The 14,562-nt window shown below is 33.8% G+C and overlaps 1 protein-coding gene across 13 annotated transcripts in view; it reads left to right on the top strand.

Moving 5' to 3' along the window:
• The window catches only part of CEP70 (centrosomal protein 70), an 85,351-nt gene extending 73,354 nt beyond the window's left edge, over positions 1-11,997 (top strand). For 6 of the 13 annotated variants that reach the window (XM_026018534.2, XM_072726948.1, XM_026018535.2 and 3 more), the window contains 6 exons: positions 1,232-1,402; positions 6,414-6,560; positions 6,738-6,906; positions 7,085-7,199; positions 8,464-8,543; positions 11,261-11,997. In XM_026018534.2, the coding sequence (XP_025874319.1) occupies positions 1,232-1,402; positions 6,414-6,560; positions 6,738-6,906; positions 7,085-7,199; positions 8,464-8,543; positions 11,261-11,322 (744 nt within the window). In that variant the 3' untranslated portion in view covers positions 11,323-11,997. Of the gene's footprint in view, positions 1-1,231; positions 1,403-6,413; positions 6,561-6,737; positions 6,907-7,084; positions 7,200-8,290; positions 8,544-11,260 lie in introns of all 13 variants that reach the window. The other 7 variants (XM_072726950.1, XM_026018538.2, XM_072726953.1 and 4 more) reach the window with 2 other exon arrangements.
• The last annotated feature ends 2,565 nt before the right edge of the window (positions 11,998-14,562 follow it).

Below are 14,562 nucleotides of genomic sequence, written 5' to 3'. Positions count from 1 at the left end.
TTTAGGATTTAAATAGGAGAATGTGCCTACTTCTAAGAGAAACATACTTACCATTAAGTATTTGAGGGTAAAGTTTTATCATGTCTGTATTTTCTTTAGGAGGTTCAGCTAAGTGAGGAAATATAAGATAGTGTTAACAATTGTTGAATCTAGGTAGTGATTATGTGGGTATTTATGATGGTTCATTTTATGTATCAACTTGACTGGGCCATAGGTTTCCCAGATATTTGGTCAAATGTTATTCTGAATATGTCTGTGAGGATGTTTATGGATGAGATTAACATTTGATTTTGCAGACTGGGTAAAGCAGATTGCCTTCCCTAATGTGAATGAGTCTCATTCAGTCATTTGAAGGCCTGACTAAAACAAAAAGGCTGAATAAAAGGGAGCTCCCCTTGCGTGACTACCTTTGAGCTGGGACATCAGTTTTTTTCCTGCCTTCAAACTTGAACTGTCTCTTCCTGGGTCTCAGGCCTGTGAGCATTCAGACTAGAACTACTCCATTGGTTCTCTTGGATCTCCAGCTCGCCTAATGCAGAAATTGGGACTTACCAGCTTCCATAATTATGTGAGGCAACTCCTTATAATAAATCTTTTTAGATATATACATATACATTGTTTCTGTTTCTCTGTAGAACCTTGATAATACAGATTTTGGTACTGAGAATGGTTGTAGAGGAACAGCATTTTAAGGATTAGTTCTCTGAATTGGGTTTGGGGTTTCCAGAATTGGCATGATGTTTACAGGATTTCTCTATAGAATGTGTTGGACTTTATTATTCATTGTCATCACTTTGAACTTTAACTGAGGTTACGAAACAACAGGATATGCTCCCTTTAAACATCTGATTTAACTTAAATATAAGGAGATAGAATTAGAGAAATGTGAGATTCTAGCTAAGAATGTATTGATGATTATTTTTCCCTGTGTGGATTATAATAGGGCATTCATAACTTACTTTAAAGTCTAAATCATTTGAAAATGCATTTAGCTTTTCTGTGAAGTCTGTGCTTCTGATTAGAACTTATATGTTTAATTATGTTGATGAAACTGCTATACTTCCAAAACATTACATGTGTCATTCCTGTTAAAGAACTTCTTAATGCCTAAAAATAATTCTGAAAATGATGATATATTGACATAGAAAGCACTCCTTTAACCTAAATCATTTTGGATAGGACTGTGATAAACATTTCAACTAAAAGCATGGTCTTTTTTTTTTTTTTTAAGGTTCTGAGTAGCATCAATTCAATTGTTCATAATCCAAGAGCTCCAGTAATAATTTATAAACAGAGCAAAGGAGGAACCCAACATTTTAATAAAGATCTTGTTCGAGATTGTGGATTTGAGCATCTTATTCCTATAGTAGAAATGTGGGCAGATCAACTGACTTCTCTAAAGGTAAGGGGTTGAATATTTTTTACATGCTTTGAAAATCTCTTGGATTCTCTGGGCTTTATTAAAGGACTAGGCTTCATTTTTTTTTGTTTGTTTGTTTTAGCTGTAAAGCTTACCTTATTTAAAACTTGAATCTTGTTACTTACCATATTGGTTTTAAGTACTACCTATTTGATGTTGTCATTACTATAAGCTTTGCCTCCTGTAAAGTTTTGCTAAAGACTTTTAGACCTGTTGCCGTGTTGAAAATCTGGAGTGGATCTATTTTGCACTTCTAGGTCCTTTCCTGTTCTACCTTCATCTTACTCTTTTTGGTATTTCCATGCTGCAGATTTTCCTGGCCTTTTACTCCTCTTGAGATACAATGTTTTATCCTTCATTCCACTTTACTTGGAGATTTTTTTCCTCTTCATATTTTAAATCATTTTCCTTCTCTCAAAACTGTCCACATCTCCATAACTGTTTTATAGAACAGTTAGTAGTTCTATAACAGCCAATACTACTTTTACTTATCATGTCTATCCATGGAAGATAAACATTTCTTTGCTTTCTAGAGTTATTTTGCATTCTTTATCATGTATCTTCAGGTTTTTCAGTTTTTGTTGAGTAGTTCACTGAAAGGTGAATTGCTAACGTCATTAATATTTAGTTTCTATTCCCTTCTTCAATCTTTAGATCTTTCTTTCTTTTCTTTTAATACATATAGCACTACCTCTGTTCATGAATATGTGATTCAGTAACAGTATTTGTCAACAGAACCCTTATTGCATGAAGTATAAATGATACAGAAGATATGAGTAAGAATGTATAAGTTCTATGAGTTTTATTTTTTTTTCTCTGATATATCCCAAGGAATCTCCTGATATATAATGTGTGCTTAATATTTGTCAAAAGAATGAAGTAGAATAACAGATTCCAAGACAGCAAAATGATGATGATGATACTGAATTTAAAAAAATTAATGAAAACATACTGGTAATTGATGAGAGTGTCTTCATGTTCAGGCTAATTTCTCTTTCCCTTTTTATATAGGGATCAGATAGAGCTATAAAATAGAAAACATTTTAATTGAGTGATAGTGTTGTTTTCTTAATATACTTATCTTATAAGCCTGAGTCTCTCCAGTTTATATCTTAGTAGATGTTAATTATGTAAACCATGGTTAATTATGTAAACCCAGTCATTGCTTGTCAGAGGGTTCTCCCAGTAGTAGGAAAGAGTGCTAACCCCACTTAAAAAAAGATTTATTGAGGGGACACCTGGGTGGCTCAGGGGTTGAGTGTCTGCCTTCGGCTCAGGGCATGATCCCAGGTGCAGAAATTGAGTCCTGCATCGGGCTCCCTGTGAGGAGCCTGCTTCTCTGTGTATGTCTCTGCCTCTCTCTGTGTTGCTTATGAATAAATAAATAAAACCTTTATAAAAAAGATTTATTGGGGCTCCTGGATGACTTAGTCGGTTAAGTATCCTGGAGTCCTAGGATAGAGCCCATGTCAGGCTCCCTGCTCAACAGGGAGTCTGTTTCTCTCTCTGCCTCTCCCCCTACTCCTTCTCTCTCTCTCTCTCTCTCTCTCACTCTCTCAAATAAATAAGATATTTTTTAAAAAAGATTTATTTATTTGAGAGAGAGCAAATAAGCCAGTTGTGGGAGGGGCAGAAGAAGAGAATCCTCAAGCAGGATTATATAATTAACCATGGTTTACATAATTAACATTTACTAAGATATAAACTGGAGAGACTCAGGCCTATAAGATAGGTATATTAAGACAACACTATCACTCAATTCTCTCAATCCCTGCTGAGGAGGGAGCCCAATGTGGGGTGCTCTGTCCTATGACCCATAAGATCATGACCTGAAGCAAAACCATGATCAGACACCTAACTAACTGAGCCAACCAGATACTCCACTATGCTAACCCCACTTTAATTCCTCGCAAGGAAGATGGGCTAGAACATGCCCTAGCCTTTCCAAGAGAAGGTAAAAGACTAGAAGAGAAAGGAGACAAAGGAAGAATCATATAAATGGATAGTTACTGATGATTTACTATGTTCAAGGCATTGGGGAGGTAGTCAGAAAAGATGAACACTGGGTGCCTGGGTGGCTCAGTCAGTTAATGTCCAACTCCTGATTTGGCTCAGGTCATGATCTCACAGTTGTGGAATAGAGCCCCTCATTAAGCTCTGTGCTCAGCACAGAGTCTGCTTCAGAGTCTATCTCCTTCCCCCTCTGCTTCTCCCCCTGCTCATGCTCACTCTCTCTCTCAAATCTTTAAAGAAAAAAAGATGAACACAAGATTCAGACTAATTGGAGAGACAAGACTTTCTAAAAAATGCAAAATAAAATTTAACATTCATGATATCATTAAAAGAAATGAATGCCATAAAAGCAGCCCATGAAAGGAGATGCCTAGGTTGCTCAGTCAGTTAAGCATCTGCCATTGGCTCAGGTCATGATCCTGGGGTCTTGGGATAAAGCCCCACATCAGGCTCCTTGCTCAGTGAGGAGTCTGCTTCTCCTATTCCCTTTGTCTCTCCCCCTACTTGTACTCTCTCTCTCCCAAATAAATAAATAAAATCTTAAAAAAAAAAAAAGCCCATGATGAAGTGCCAAGTGAATGGGGTAGATGACTTGTGCTCCAGAATCTGGAAGGGGAAGAACCCCAAGATAAGCTTGACAGTGGTGGTGAGTTCTTGCTACTGTATAGTTTTTCCAGTAGAAGGAGACAAGGAGAGTAAATGTAATTAGAATGTTCTGAGGACCTCGGAGAGGAATTTAGTGGCCCTGCCACTGAAGTAATTCATGGATGATAGGCAATGGTTCAGATATTTAACTATTACTGTGGAATCAGGATCCAAATTGAGAAACTGCCTAAGTTCTATATGGCCTCATATGAAAGATTTTCTATATTGTAGTAGCCCTCGAGGTTGGGACAACCATCTTCCTAGATTAGTTTTTTTCTCAGGTTAGATTTGGCTTAAAAAAAGAAGGCTGGGAAAGGCATGAAGGAGCTGTCTGCTTTCTTCCTTCTGTCTTTCCTACCCACCTTTCCAGGAAAGTTGAACTAGAGACTTGCTTTCCCAACCCAGTATGCTGCTGTACCCTGTGGCTTTCTCATTCCCCAGGGATCCAGGGGCCTGCTGTACAGAGACAGGACATTGATTGTACATCTACATCCCCACAGCTGAGCAATGTGGAGAACATAGGAGACCCTCTTTTAGATTTTTCAGGGCTTGATGGACTATGCTACAACCATCCTGTCACTGCCAAGTAGACCAGAACAGCTCTTTTTTCTTAACTGTATAATACTTTATTCCCAAGCAAAATTTATATTTGGGTGCTTTTTACTGAAGACCATTTCTTTATAATCGCAGCTTGTAGATGGAGCATTGGTTAATGAAGGTTTTTATGCTGCAACTTCCTGATTTCTTTTTCAAGTAACAGTGGCACTTATTGTTTAAAACATTCATTTGATACTGATGTATTGCCTTGAATTTCTGAAATACCAAACTGAATTGCTTCCTTACCAAATAAGAGGCTACAGATATCAGTATGTGAAGCCTGGGCATTCACTGGAGAATGTTAAATAAGTGGAGGACTAAAATAAGGAAAAGAACTTCCTGTACTTCTTTATGTATTTTAGGGTTGTACTAATACAGTAACCACTAGCCATATGTAGCTTTTATTACTTAAAATGTGCTAGTCTCAACTGAGATATGCTATAAGTTTAAAATACACACTAGATTTAGAACCATATAGAAAAAAATAATTAAAATATTGATTATGTATTAAAAAGATGATATTTGGATATGGTGGATTAAATCAAATATATGATTAAAGTTAATGTTGCCTGTTTCTTTTTGCTTTAACTGTGGCTATTCAACAATTTAAAATTACTGTGACTTAGAGTGGTACTGTAATAGTGATGTAATGGGACAGATGGTAGCTATACTTGTGATGAACATAGCATAATGTATAAACTTGTCAGATGACTAAGTCATACACCTGAAACTAATGTAACATTGTGTGTCAACCATCCTCATATTAAAAAAAAAAAAGTAAATACAATTACTCTTTATATTACATTTCTTTTGGACAGCAGTGTTCTAAAGGGCCAAGCACTGTGCCGTGCATATAGTAGATGCTTGGTAAATGTTTATCAATTGACCAGTCTTAGAGTTTTCATCTTCCATTAGCTTTGTCCTTTGTGCAAATCTTAAAATAGATTAAGACAACCTTTCTTGACCAAGAGAATTAAGTAGGCTGTCATGAAGATTAAGTAGAGTTAATTTAATTTAGAATCTTATAAATTAATTATTTTTTCAAATTAAAAAGCTGCCTAGAAATAAATGCTATAATGGATGAATATTGAAAACATTATCCTAAGTGAAGGAAAGCCAGTCAAAAAAGGCCACTTATTGTATAATTCCACTTCATGTGAAATGCCCAGAATAGGCAAATCCATAGAAATAGAAATTATGTTAATAGTGACCCAGGGTCTGGGGATAGAAAAGAATGGGGAATGGCAGTGAATGAGTATGGGATTTCTTTCGGGAGTGATAAAAATGCTCTGAAATTAGAGAATAGTTGCACACCTCTGTAAAATGATTAAAATTACTGAATTGTACCCTTGTAAGGAATGAATTTTATATGAATTATATCTCCATAATTCTGTTATAAAATTGTTTAAGGCTAAAATATAAAGGATGAATTTGTTTTTTATACATCAGTAGTTTAAAAATAATTACTTAAATAACATATACTACTAATAAATAACATCATTACTTTAAACATCCAGATTTGAGATAACCAATATTATCATTGTTTTTTCTAAGCCCTATATTTACCTGGAGAACACACATTTAACAGACTTTTTCTAAACTAGTAATGGTATTTTTTAAAAAAGTACTGATGATGGTTTATATATATTAAACTTGCCTGGACAATTGTATTATATTAACATTATTATGGAGTCTTTTTAAAAATCAATAATACCATGTTGTTTCTTTTGTTATAAAGGATTTGTATAAGTCCTTGAAAATACTATCTACAGAACTGGTGCCTTGGCATAACTTAAAAAGGCATGATGAAAATGAAGGTATTAGAGTTGAAGATCTGTTGTTTATAGTAGATACCATGTTAGAAGAAGTTGAAAATAAGGAAAAGGTAATGTTTAATACTTATGTAAATGTTCATATTTTAATGTAATCTTATCTTAAAAATTGATAGTGATACAGATAATGATATTTGTTCTATTAAGATTCTATTTCTCTTTTTAAAGTTTTTATTAAAGTTTTAGGATTATTTTAACATGTTAACTGTTTATCCCTCTCTTTTGGACAGGACAGCAATATGCCAAACTTAAAAACTTTGCAAGCTATTGTGTCTCACTTCCAAAAGTTATTTGATGTGCCTTCTTTAAATGGAGTCTATCCTCGAATGAATGAAGTTTATACTAGGCTTGGAGAAATGAACAATGCTGTGAGAAACCTCCAAGAACTCTTAGAATTAGGTGATAACTCTTTATTCTTTCTGGCCCCCATTTAAGAATTATTCCTAATAAATCAACAAAAAGTAGGTTAAAAAATAGAAAGTAAAAAATTGAGGATAACAGAAGCATAGGGTATTTGATTTAATTTTATGATGTTGAAAATTCTCTTTTAAGATATCCTTTTATTTCTCTCTTTCAGATAGTTCGTCCTCATTGTGCGTGTTAGTGAACACAGTTGGAAAATTGTGTAGGGTGATTAATGAGAACATGAATGAACAGGTTATGCAGGTATTGGGACCTGAAGACCTCCAAAGGTATTTATTTTAAAAAGTTTGCCAAAAAAAAAAAAAAAGTTTGCAAAGTATCATCCAGAATGCTTGGAGTGGTGAAATTAAAGACTTTTCAAAGCTTCATAAGTTATTTACCTTTCCTGTTTGGGATAGCTTTTTAAATAACTTGACAATATAAAATAATCTCACACCTTATCAATGGAGAGAATGCCATGCATTTTCAAGATAAAAATAGATTGTAGGGCCTATAAGTTTACATAGGGTGGGTCAGAACTCAAGAATTATTGCTATAAGCCTGTTCCCAAGGAAAATTATATGTGGAGAAATTCACACCTTGTTAGCAACTTCATGTTAGTGTTCAGACTATATAAACAAGTCCTATTTTTAGTACATAGGTCACTGAACAATTGCTAATAGTATGTTTATTATTTGATTAGAAGATAAATGTTAAAGATTTTTTTTAAAGCTTGTCAACTCTAAAAACTGATTCTTTTTGAAATATGGAAACATTATAGCTATACTTAAAGCAACTCTTCCACCTCCACCTTCCCCCCTCAATTTTATACGCAACATAGGGGAAGAGGAGCACATAACATATACCACCTATTCATATATTCTGCAAGTTTTCTACAAAGATCCTTACCTAATCTGACACATGAATTTTCTGATACTTGATGCTTTTAAAAGGAACATATTTGTCTTTTTTCCCTTCCCACATTTAGATGACTGATACTTATTCTTAATGTTTCATAAAATATGGGATATAAAAAACAATTTTTAGAAAATTTTTTTAAATTTTTTATTATTATTATTTATTTATGATAGTCACAGAGAGAGAGAGAGAGAGAGGCAGAGACACAGGCAGAGGGAGAAGCAGGCTCCATGCACCGGGAGCCCCATGTGGGATTCGATCCCGGGTCTCCAGGATCGCGCCCTGGGCCAAAGGCAGGCGCCCAACCGCTGCGCCACCCAGGGATCCCCTAGAAAATGTTAAAAAGCAAGGTCTCTTAAAAATTCTCAAGTTAAGTGGAAAGCTTTCACATTAGGAGTGTTACATAAATTTAATTTGGAACACATATTTAGACTGATAATAAGTTTTTTGTTTTTTTTTTTAGAAAAGTGGTATTAGATGAACAAAGACTTCAAAAAGGAAGGATTGCAGTAAATGATTATTAAATTTATATTGAAATTAGCAGGAAATTTTCCATTTTGAAAATGTTTTATTTCAATCAGATGCAAGAACCTTAAGTTGGAAATTCAGTGTAAACTGTGCATTTTTTTTTAAAAGCATTATCAACAAATTGGAAGAACATGAGGAATTTTTCCCAGCATTTCAGGCATTTACTAATGATCTACTTGAAATCTTAGGTAAGATCATTGTTGATAGTGGTTAAATTTCAAGTTTTAAGAAGTCAGGGGGTTTGAGGGGTGAGTGTTCCATAGTCACTTTATTAGTACTTTTACCTATAGTGTTTTGGTAGAAGTGTCTAAAAACCACTAACAGTTCTGGAAACACACTCCTGACTTAAAATTAGAGTTGGTTGAGGTTGGTGTACAAAACAGAGAAGCACATATCCTTAAAATGAGAAATGACATTACTCTGGCTAGGCCCAGTTTAACCCTGACTCTGTCATGCCTAATGAGAAATCTTCATAGAATTTATGATCTTGAAGGTATTTAGTTTTTTAGGGTTTTTTTCCTCCTTTTTTTTTTTTTTTTTTTTTTAACAGCTTACCTACTGTGGTTTTTTTTTAATATACAAATTAAATTTCTTTCTCGTGTGATAAGTAATGTAAAGTGAATATCTGTAGAAAGAAAGATAAATTCATAAATCTGTATAAGGGAAGAGATTTATTTGTATTCTTGGCCAGATTGAGGGTTTTGTTATTAGTATTATCTCTTAAAGGGAAAAAAAAAATCTAATTTCCTTCGGAATCAGGCAAAATAGAGACCCAAGGCTCTTATTTTAAGTATGATTATATATGGCTATAAAAGTAACTTATCTTACTTTAAAAACACTTTTTAAGGTGATTTATTCACCGATGAATTTTTTTTTTCTATATAGTTCATTTGAAAGAATTTTTTTTTAAAGAATGCCTCTTTGACATAGGAAATTAAATTAGGAGGGGAGCCTGGCTGGCTCAGTGGGGTATAGCATGCAACTCATGATCTTGGGGTTGTGAGTTCAAGCTCCACTTTGGGAAGAGCTTACATTTAAAAATAATAATAAAATTAAATTAGAAGAGGAGATAAGATTTAGTAGAAGATAAGGGACTAAGTAAATTAAAATTTGGTAAGAAGATAGATGAATAAATGAAATGTAAAGAAGCATCTGACTGGAATATCTAGCCTGGTAAACATAAAGGATGTTTTGTGGCAAGTTTTATGTATGCTATGGAAGCAAGGGAGACAGTGACTGAATGTACCTTTAGTCATATGTTTGGAAGATATCATAGCAAGGAAAAATATAATTTGAAAAGTTACAGAAGAGACCTGAAATTGTAGAAATGTATTGCCTTGTATCCTAAAGACAATAAAATCAGTTTCATAGAATAATAAGATTTTACTTGCTTTGGGGTAGCAGTTAAATAGGGAAGTTCTCATCATTAATAAATACTTTAATAGATGTGCAGGTAACACTTATTTAGAATCCTTCTATAGAAACATCCAGATATTATGACACTCAGCTTGGTTTATACAGCATCATTTACTCCTAGAAGCCATGTCTCTCTGCAGATGAATTCTGTATTTATGTCACAGTTTAAATTCTGGAGTTGCAAATGACACTTAACATTGGAAAGTGAAATATGTTTGTCAAGCATAACTATTTTTATTATTACTAGATGTCATTTTAAGCATCTAGAACTACAGTGTTGTATTGAATACCAGAAGTGGAGAAGGACTTTATTTTGTAAGTGGTGTGATTAGCAGAGATTATTCTCAAATCAGCCAAAAATCTTCTCTGCAAGGTTCGTTTATAAGGCAGATATCTAATTTTTTAGAAAACAGGTATGATTAATGGGGTTCAGGGAATAACTTGATCTCCTCATGATATAAGGTGTGAATCAAATTCTCTGTTGTAGATTTGCTTATATTTTTTTCTGATATCTTGACAATTTGTAAGTGGATCTAGACAAGTATTCTGACTGAAGTCAGGAGCTTAAATAGCATAGGCTATATGTTTAAGTTAAAGGAAAAGCAACCAAAATTCAGCTAAACATGGAGGAAGAAAGGTGAAATCTAAGGAAGCATGTTTTATATAAAGGAAAATTAGTTTCGTTTAGAAACTAATGGCCTAGCAGAATAATATAGAAAAAAGTGGTTAAGAATCTAAAGAAAGTGCCACTGGGGCTTGTAAGGCTGAGCCTAGATAATGAGAAAAAAAGGACCTTACTTTTCCAGTGGTCAGGAGCTTTCAGTAAATTTAACAGGGTGGTTGGAAGAAGACAGTTTTAGAAAGAGAAATCAAATTCACAAAGAATCTGGCAGAGAAGAATCTGAACTAGTTTATCTGGTAAGCTGGACCAGGCTAAGCTCTACAACACATTGCATCTGAGATTTGTACTTTGAGAAGCCTCACACTTTTAATTAGGTCGTTATGTTTTACCCTAAAAATGATCCTACTATAGTATTGAGAAATTTTTCCAATAGGACTAAGAGAACTATGTTCGTGAGAAGAAATCATTAAGTGCTCAGATGGGGACCCAGAGGAGAGACAGCTTTTATCTAGGATTTCACCATGTAGACTCACCCATGTAATTATATAGATTTAAAGAGGTAATAATATATCATGATGTGGCCTGTAGAATCTCTTAATAAGAGCACACTGCCGATGAGATTAATATCAGAGTCAGAGGATACTTGTAGGTATATGGTAGCTTTATGAACAGATGCCCTGTGAAGCATCTGGGTCTGAATCAGTGACACTCTCATCACCACCATTGGAGAAAAATTTAATGTGCATAGAAGTGCTAGTTGTTGTTGCCTTTGAATTTGAAGTTTGCCTTTGCATAGAGATTCTCATTTCATCTGAGCCTATCACTAGATAAAGCTAGTCTTGCCTTATTCTTGTTTTTCTGTTACAGAAATTGATGACTTGGATGCCATTGTACCTGCAGTAAAGAAATTAAAAATACTTTCATACTGAAAACAAATCAAATCATTGTTACTGTGTAAATTGCATTCTTAACATTATGAGTATTTTGTAGGATTGATCTTGCTTTGAGACAAGGGTTGTAAATGTATTTACTCTCAGAATTTGTCCCCTTCTTAGTATTGGTCCTTCCCATTTATATTTTTTATTCACTTTGAGATTCCTATATAGAAAACAGTTGTAAGCTAAAGTGGTAAGTTACCTTTAAGTCCTCTAATCATTCCTTAGGCAGTTCTTGAGTGCTTAAAGTTTAAGATTGTTTTAAAGTATAGTGTGTGAGTAAAACAGAAACTCAGGAAGAGAAGTTGCAAATAATAGAAATGTTGCATTTAAGTTGAGGATTTAGTGACCTTTTTGATTCTGGGAACAAGAATTGCCAGTGGCTCTCTTAAATTCAGCCAATAGGAACCTATTGCTTTCCTGGCCAGGAAATGGCACATTCTATTAAGATACCCCTCATGGCACTTGCCCTTTCATAGCAGGAGGAAGAAAAGGAAGAAGGAAGAAATGTTTTATCATTGTGTTAGGATAGGAAATGAATTATGAGGTACTATAGCGGGGTAGGTAGTAGTCTCTCATTAAGAAAAGTATCTTTTTGCAATATTGATGTAATATACTTTTTATAAGGACATGAAATCTTAAATAAAGTTTTTATGAAGAATTTCCAAATATAAGTGTCCTCAGTGACTTATTTATTTATATTATGCACAAATAGTGAATTATATTTTCTTACAAGGCTGAGCCTTGATGCATTTTATTTTACATAAGAATACTTTTCTTGCTGCCTTCTGCTTATTCTCTGTTCTCAGTATTCACTCTGATTTTCTCAAGGGACCAATGTTACTGCACCCTCCTCCCTTACTGCTCTTTTGTAAGTAGCAAGCTTAGGCTTTTTCTAGATTCAGAACTCTTTGTTTTGTTAAGGTGCAGTTACATTTTTAAATTCTAGCCCACAATTTGTGAAAGAATCTGTGTCTTTGAGAGATGAGTAGAAAAAGTAATTGGATATTCAATAATGTAAGCACTCTGAGTTGATTAGGTTACTCCAAGAAATTGCTATGAGGCAGTTTGTGAATCTAACAGTATTTGAAAGGAAGGAATTTAATTTTAAAATGATATTAGCTCTTAGCTTAAAACAGATTTTCAAACTCTTCCTCAGAGGCCTCAGCTTTTTTTGGAGGGTGACTGAGCAGGACAGTGCCACTAGAAGGAAGAACTGCAGGCTCCCTCTGTCAGGTCCACTTTTATCCAGTTTTAATTACTTAAAATATAAGTAAGGTACTGCAATTACTATTTAGCTCTTTTTTAATATTTTAACTGATGTATAATTGACTAATAAGCTGTACATATTTAAAGTATACAATTTGATAAGTTTCGATACATATATACACCCATGAAACCATTACCACAATCGAAATACTAAACCTACTTCATCTCTCCAAAAGTGATCTCTTTGCCATTGGTAATCCTACCCAGCCCCCTTCTGCCCCTAAGCAACAACTGATCTGTTCTAAGTCACTATAGACTTGTTTGTATTTTATGAGATCTCATAAATGGAATCATACAATTGATTTTAAAAAGTTCTTTTTATGTGAAGCCTCTTCCACTCAGCATAATTTTGAGATTTTTGCATGTTGTTGCATTTATTAATAGTTCCTTTTTATTGCTGTGTAGTATTCCATTGTATGAGTATACTGCAATTTGTGTATCCATTCATTTATTGATGGAAATTTTAGGTATTTTAAGTTTTTGACTACTACAAATAAAACTGCCATAAACATTAATGTTCAGGGTTTTGTATGGACATATACCTGATATCCAGTTTTTTGAAAACCATTTCATATATTTTGTCTTTTCTTTGTTTTGGTTCTGTTTGGTACAGGTGGAAGGGTAAATTTGGTTTCTGTTACTCCATGCTGGTTAAAAGTGGAAGTTTTGAAGTATTGAGTCTGAAAATATGTAGGGTTTCTTAGGTTGTCTTTTTTTTTTTTCTAATTTTATTGCATTGTAGTCAGAGAACAGTTTTGTTTGTTTTTCCCTTTTTCGGTATCAAGTCTTTGGAACTTGTGAGACTTTGTGACTTTTATGTGATGAAATTTACACATGTTCCACAGATTGCTTAAAAAAAGCCTCATCTCTGTTTGACATATACTGCTATTAAATTGTTTAAATCTACTTCATTTCTATCAATTTTTTGTCTCGTTGATTTGTTAGTTTATAAGAGATATTGAAATTTTTCTGTGGATTTGTCAAATTTGTTTTATGTATTTCAAGCCTATTTACATGTACTTATAAATTCATAGTTGATAATAGCTTCTCAACTAATAGCTCTGTTGCTACTCATGCATTTCACCTTAAATGCATTTTTGTCCTTTCTTTTAATTGATAGTTGGATATTTCTTTTCCTTTTTTTTTCATTTATTTACTTGTCTTTTTTATTATAAAATATAACACATGCTAAGAATGGTATAAACTATAAATGTCAAGTATAATGAATGGTTATATAGTGAATGCCCTGCAACAATCAAAAAACAGAACATGACCAGCCCTCCAAAATGCACTCTCCCCATATGTCCCTTCCCCCAAGGGGTAATTAGCCTGACTTGTTAGTCTCTTCCATTTTTTTAAAAAATAATTTTGCCGCTTCTGTGTATACCTAAATCAGGATAATTTTTACCTGTTTTTGAACTGTATAAAAATGGTGACTCGTATTCTTTTTAATATTTGTTCCTTGATTCAATATTATTTTTATACTATTGATCCCTGTTGTTGTCTGTTGATCCAGGTTGTTTTCATTGCTGTCTAGTATTCCTTTATGAATATTACACAATCCATTTGTCTGTCCTACTGGCAATTGATATTTGGATTGTTTCTTGTTCTTGGCTATTGTGAACTGCTGCTATGAACATTCTTATATATGCATCCTTGTACACTTGTGTACAAGTTTTCTAGAATCAATATCCAAGAAGTAAAATTGCTGGGCCCTGGGAAAGAAAATACATATACTACCACAGAGGCTGTATGCTGTAGAGTTAGAGGTAATATCCCACCATCAGTGTATGAGGGTTCCCCCTTTTCCACATCCTGACCAATTATTGGTAAGTCAGATTTTTAATTTTTTGCCATTGTAGTGTATAGAGTTGTTATTGTGGTTGTAATGTTTATTTCTGTGATTACTAATGAAGTTAAGCATCTTTTCCTTTGTTGGTCATTTGTATTTCTTTTTTGAAGTGC

Source organism: Vulpes vulpes, chromosome 11 (assembly GCF_048418805.1).
Source record: "Vulpes vulpes isolate BD-2025 chromosome 11, VulVul3, whole genome shotgun sequence".
Classification (NCBI taxonomy): domain Eukaryota; kingdom Metazoa; phylum Chordata; class Mammalia; order Carnivora; family Canidae; genus Vulpes; species Vulpes vulpes.
This window is presented reverse-complemented; position numbering and strand designations above follow the sequence as displayed.